The 6,000-nt window shown below is 53.4% G+C and overlaps 1 protein-coding gene across 1 annotated transcript in view; it reads left to right on the top strand.

Moving 5' to 3' along the window:
* Positions 1-916: 916 nt before the first annotated feature.
* The window catches only part of Nhs (Nance-Horan syndrome (congenital cataracts and dental anomalies)), a 323,137-nt gene continuing 318,053 nt past the window's right edge, over positions 917-6,000 (top strand). The window contains exon 1 of the mRNA XM_005409131.2: positions 917-2,068. Within this exon, the coding sequence (XP_005409188.1) occupies positions 1,507-2,068 (562 nt within the window). The 5' untranslated portion in view covers positions 917-1,506. The remainder of the gene's footprint in view (positions 2,069-6,000) is intronic.

The following is a 6,000-nucleotide window of genomic DNA, read 5'->3' as shown; positions in this document are numbered from 1 at the left end:
TTTAGACACATGAAATGAAGGCTGCATTCCCAAGATCTGGCTTGTGGCTTTAAAATAAAAAAAAAATTTACAGTATACATTTTGGAGGGATGAAAGCATGTACTTTATTAACTTTTCCCAAACTCTTTTTAGGTTTAGGCTGGCAGCCTCCAGTCTGCAGATTATTGCAATCGAAAATGTATGCCTTTTAAGAAATTATACCTTTCAGTTAACTGAAGGGGAAATCTTTCCATGCTTCTATGGATCAAATCGTCATTTCTCTGATGCAGAACTTAAAAGATCTTGTGTATGATTAACGCAGTGGGGTGTGATCAGATTCATCTCCCCTAATGTGCAATAAGTTTTGTAAGCAGTGTTTTTTTGGGGGGGGTGTTGCTCATTGGTAGTTTGGAACACATTCAGGATGCTTAGAGACCTTGCCCAGTGCAGACCTCCCCGAAGTGACTAGGAATGGGAATAAAGAGCACTCTGGCCACTTGGCCTCAAGGAGAGGAGCCCAAGCCGTGTCACCCTCCCCAGCTGTTTCTCTCAGCTCCCAGAGCAGGGGTCACTTAAAAGAACTGCCCAGTTTTTCCCCTAAGAACCCAAGCGACGCGCACAGCGTTGGAACTCAGAGAAGCAACTTGCTCCAACATGCCAAGTCTGCGGCATCCCCAATACCCCACCCTCTTTCCTCTGTGCTCCTTACCAGCACCCTCACTCTCATCTTGAGGAGTGCTCGCCCCCACTACGCTGACAGTCTTATCCAACCCCTTGGATGTGAGGAAGCTTCTTTGCGCCTGAACGTGCCCGGCTCGGCGAAGCCGCTAGTGACTCCCAGCGGTCGCCCAGGGCGCTGCGCCCTTCTCGCCCTGGCCTCCCCCGCCCAGCGTCGGCCCCGCAGCCCCCGCGCCGCCTCCTGAGCAGGGGCTGGAGGCGGATTCCTCTCTCCGGGTTTTCAGAGCGCCTTTCCCAAACCGCCTCCCCGCCCAGAGAGGGAGAGAGATCCAGGGCGCAATCGCTCCCTGGAGCGGCCTAGGGGCGCGCGGGGAGAGGCCTGCGCCGGGGTACTTTTAAACTGTGGCGCGCGCACACACTCACACCCACCCATACACACACACACACACACACACACACACACACACACACACACACACACACACGCCCATTTATATAGACGGCGGCGGCGGCGGCGGTGAGCGCTGGAACGATGGAGCTGAGCCACCCGACCCCTGTTGGAAGCAAGTGAGGAGAGCCCAGGCGCACCCCGGGATTTCTGTGCCTGGCGCTTGTCATCCTCCCCAGGGAACGGTGCGCCCGGAGGAAGACCGGCTGGACTGATTTGCTAGGGAGAGGGCGGGGAAGAGGAGGCGGCCAGGTGAGCAAAGCAGCCCCCTGCGTTTCTGGACTGCCCGGACCGCGCCTCGCCCGACTCCTGCCCTACCCTTGCTCAGGTGGGCGCGCCTGGTCCCCAGCTCGCAAGGGGCGCTCTGAGGAGAACAGAAAGTCGCGGCCCGGCTACGCGGGATGCCTTTCGCCAAGCGGATCGTGGAGCCGCAGTGGCTGTGCCGGCAGCGGCGGCCGGCGCCCGGCCCAGAGGAGGACGCGAGTGGAGGCAGCGCTGAACCACCACCGCCCCTGCAGCCGCCTGGCCGGCAGGAGGAGGCCGAGGCGCCCGGGCCAGAGGAGCCTCCCCGAGCGCCCTCTTTGCCTCTCGGGCTGCCACCGCCCTCGCTGCCGCCGCCGCTGCCCGCGCCGGCTAATCAGGCTCAGCAGCCTCAGGGCGAGGCGCCTGCTGCTAGCGAGGAGAGCGCGGCGGGGGTCCCGGAGGCGGCGCCCGCTGCTGGCGAGGCGTCCTCGGCGGCGGCCGCGGCTGTGCTGCTCATGCTGGACCTGTGCGCCTTCAGCAACGCTGCGCTAGCCCGTGTCCTCCGGCAGCTCTCAGACGTGGCCCGGCACGCGTGCAGCCTCTTCCAGGAGCTCGAGAACGACATTCAGCTCACCCATCGTCGCGTCTGGGCGCTGCAGGGCAAGCTCGGCGGCGTGCAGCGCGTCCTCGGCACGCTGGACCCCAAGCAGGAGGCAGTGCGTGAGTACCCGCCCCCCGCCCCGTCTGCCTCCGGGGCGCTAGGCTCTTGCGCCGCACCCTCGCGCCCTCCCCGGTCGTCGCAATCCCAGCCTCGCGGCGCCGCGCCTGCTGTAACTTGCACCTTACTCTCGCTTTCCCGCTCTTCCCTGCCCTAAGAACCACCCCAATCCTCCCAGGACTGAGTAGCCAGGCAGATCCCCGAAGGCTACATACAGGGAGGTCAGAAAGTTAAAAGGGTGGCCTTACAACTCACAGACGTCAGTGGGCTGAGAACGAGCAGACAGGGAGTGTTTCTAGGGGAACGTGCGGCAGAGATCTGCCATTCACCCTTCGGGCTCGCCTTCCGCGTCCTTGGGGAGGGGATGTAACTCCTGTGGTTTCCAGCAGTCCAGCCCCAAACCCGTAATCAACCCGAGGGGTCGAGAAGTAGCGGGTTTCCTTTTAGGGTTTCTGCAGCACCACAGCGGTGTTGTCACTCTTACTATGACCTCAGGGGCTGCCCTGGGCCCCGAACTTGTGCCTTGCGCCGCCGCCGTTGTGCGACAAAGCGCGGAACTGCTCGCCTCCTGGAGTGAACTCCGAGGTGCTCTACTGAAAACGTTTGTGGTCCGGAGGGACCGCGGAAAGGAGGGAGAGCTTGCGTCCCGGTGACCCTCGGGCATCTTTTTTGCCCTGAACAGCCTAGGATTTCCCCTTAATGGCTCTTCGTGCCGTCTGCCCTCTGAGGATTCCTCAGGCATTTCTCCTCGCACCCTGGGTGCATTGTCGCCCAAATCTCGTTTAGATATGAACCAGTCCTGCCTGGCAGGCTCTGGGAGAGCTCGAGGAAGGAGGTCTGGGAGACCCTGGGGCATCTTTGCTGTGCCTTGGCTTCATTCTTGTGATACCCAGAGCTCCCTATAAGTAGTCATTCTGTGTCATCTGCTCTTTAAGTGGCGTGCAGGCCAGCTCTCAGGTGCACTGGCGTCCAAATCTAGCCGCGGAGGAGTCATTTAGAAATGAATGACCCAGGCGGCAGACAGGGGTGCTGGGCTGGTGCGTGGGTCCTTTGATGCCTAGTTCTGCTGCGACCCTTTCCGGGAAGGTGATGTCAGCGGCTCCGACTTACGTAAGAAGCTTCTTCAGTTGCTGCAGCAGCTGCGCCCGTGCGCTGTGGCTTCGGAGCGCACCCAGCCGGCGCTTTCCTGCAGCCTTCCCAGGGGATTTCCGTGCACCTCGGTCCAGCAATCCAGCCCTGCCTCCTCGCGGTCCCTGCTTGCCCGCGCATTCTCCCCCCTTTCTTCTCCTCCACCGAATAGCCCTTTGAACCCCGCCCCGGGAATCCACTGCTTTTCTGCAATAACAATAATAATAAGCGTAATGAATAAATGATGTGCGCGATCGGTTTTCGCAGCTATAAAAGACCCGGGGTTGGATTAATGACTGGTTGTTTGAAAGGGCAATTCCGGGGATGAGTTCTGGAAAGAATTAGGACTGCCGTAGGCCAAGTCGTATTTTACTTCTGGGACTGGAAATGAGAGCTTTAATCCTGCCTCCTTTTTACCCCAAACCACACAGCAGGGACAAGCCCTTCACTTTCAACAGGCGAGTGCGGTTGGGGAGAATGGTGAGCTCACTTCAAAAGAACTGGAGGGAAGTTCTGCAGGCTGTTGGGCAGTGCATGCATTTCCCCTGTGTGTGTGTGTGTGTGTGTGTGTGTGCGCGCGCGCGCTCGTTTGTATGTGTGTGTGTCTGTGTGTGTGCGTGTGGTCACACACCTCCCCTTAAACAGATATCACACAAGTGAAACTCGGTGTCAGAGCAGAAGGTGTCTTATCTGCTCTACCCATTTCTTTAGAGGCTGCATTGGGTAGTTAGACATCCTGAATTTAATACAGTCCTTTCAAATCCTTTGAACTGTTTGCAGTATAAACTAAAGGTTCATGGAGAGAAGCAGGATCTTTAGTGTGTGCACAGTTAGTAAATGCTCTGTCTAGGAATATTTATCTACACATGAATAAATAAGGATAGGGCTAATATAATACCCAGGAAGAGACTTTAAATGTCGTATTGTTTTTAACATTTTTCTAAAATTCCATCTCTGTTGTGTCCAGCTCTCCTTCTTCTCATCCATTCAAATTTAGGATGGCATTGTTCTTATTTGATGTCATACAGAGCATTACCTTCAGGAGTAAAAGCACAGTTTTAAGTGTGCTGCTTTGGGTTTCCCAGAACGCAGGGCCTGAGACAAGGATTTCCGTGCAAGTAGTTTGGGGGGCTCCCAAGAAGCACGGGGGTGGGGTGGGGGAAGTGATACAGAGAAGGAACAAAAGTTAACGCCTGTTGTGAGCTGCTTAACATTGCAGTCGGCAGGGCTTCAGTCCAGCTAAGGGCCCCTGGCAACACACTTCAGATATGTTCCACTGAGGAGTGAGGAAGCAGGGTTGTTTCTGCACAGCTTTTGCCCCTTGCTGATGGAAGGTAACATCGAGCTTGGACTCGCTAGCTTCTGGGGCCTACAGTGTATGACACGGGCATGTTCCCAGGGCCAGCTAGAGGGAGAGGCAAAGAGCCTGTGGTGTGCACAAGATTGCCTGCTGGATCCTCTGGCCAAGGCACGGGGCTATTAGTGGCATACCTGTGGCATCAGCTATATTATGTGTGTTTCTTTCCACTTTCCCAGGCCTTGGGGCATTTCTGAGAGAGAGGAAACCTAACAGTGAGCCATGTTCCCTTTTGTCTCCCCTGTGAGGTTGTCTGAGTGCCTCTGCACCTCCTCTATAGCCTTCCTGCCCAGATCACCGTGCCCCACACTGTCTGCTGACTGCACCATCCTCAGACAGCTGCTTCCTGTCACCCTGAGACAATGAGGAGGGGCCTTTTATAAGGATGACGTGATCTTATGTACACTTCAGCAAAATCACTCTTGAGGCAAATCCTGGGGCTGGCAGACCAGTTAGTGCAACTGGCTTTCAAATTAGAACTAGGGAGGTGGCTGTGGAGACTGTAAATTCTGAATTCGTTCAGGACTTAGTGATTTAACTGGGTATAGGGTATGAGGAAAAATAGTTAAGGATGACTCCTGTGTTCTATGGCTTAAATAACTCATGGTCAGTGATGCCATTTACAGATATGGTGAAGGCTAGCGAGAGAGTGGATATCTTTTATGGAGGGAACAGAATCAATAGTTTTCTGTTTGAACTGTGTTGAGATACTTGATGTGTCTTCACAATTACATGTTTGAGTTGGGAGCTCAGGAGAAGGGTCTAGGCTGGAGATGTAACTGTGAAACTTAAAGGTAGAGGTGGTATGAGAAGCCTTGGAGCTAGGGACAGTGTAGATAGTAGAGGGAGCTAGGCCTTTTCCTAAGAGAGGTCAATTCTGGAAGGCTGATAGGGGAGGAAAAGGCTGAGAAACAACAATCAGAAATCTAGGAGGAAAAATCAGGAAAATGTGGTATAGTGGAAGTTAGGAGAAGGTGTTTTGAAACTCATGTAGGGCTGGAAATATAGCTCAGTGGTAGAGCTCTTGCTTAGGATATGTGAGTCCCTGGGTTTAATTTGATCACCAGTAGTGAAGAAAGAGAGGGAAAGAGAGAGAGAGAGAAAGAAACAAAGAAAGAAAAGAAAAGAAAAAAAGAAAAGAAAAAAAAGAAGGCAATAACAACAGAATGAGAAATGGTCATCTTGGTCCATTGCTTTTAAAAAATTTTTTTTATTTTAAAGAGAAAAAAATAACAAAATGATAGCAATGAAGAGAAAGCAAAACAGTACAAAAACAATAAAAACAATACAGCATTTCAAAACAAGATGATAGGAATTAACAATGGTTGTTATATTACATATTGTTATTGTCAACGAAGTTGCTCAGATTACCAGATATAAGAATGCAAGATTCATCAAACAATAAAAGACAATAACAAGTAATAAATTAAAATTAGAAATGATACAGAG

This window comes from Chinchilla lanigera, unplaced genomic scaffold (genome assembly GCF_000276665.1).
Source record: "Chinchilla lanigera isolate Chin_1 unplaced genomic scaffold, ChiLan1.0 scaffold00118, whole genome shotgun sequence".
In the NCBI taxonomy this organism is placed as follows: domain Eukaryota; kingdom Metazoa; phylum Chordata; class Mammalia; order Rodentia; family Chinchillidae; genus Chinchilla; species Chinchilla lanigera.
Note: the sequence above shows the minus strand (reverse complement) of the source record. Positions and strands in the feature narration are given on the sequence as shown.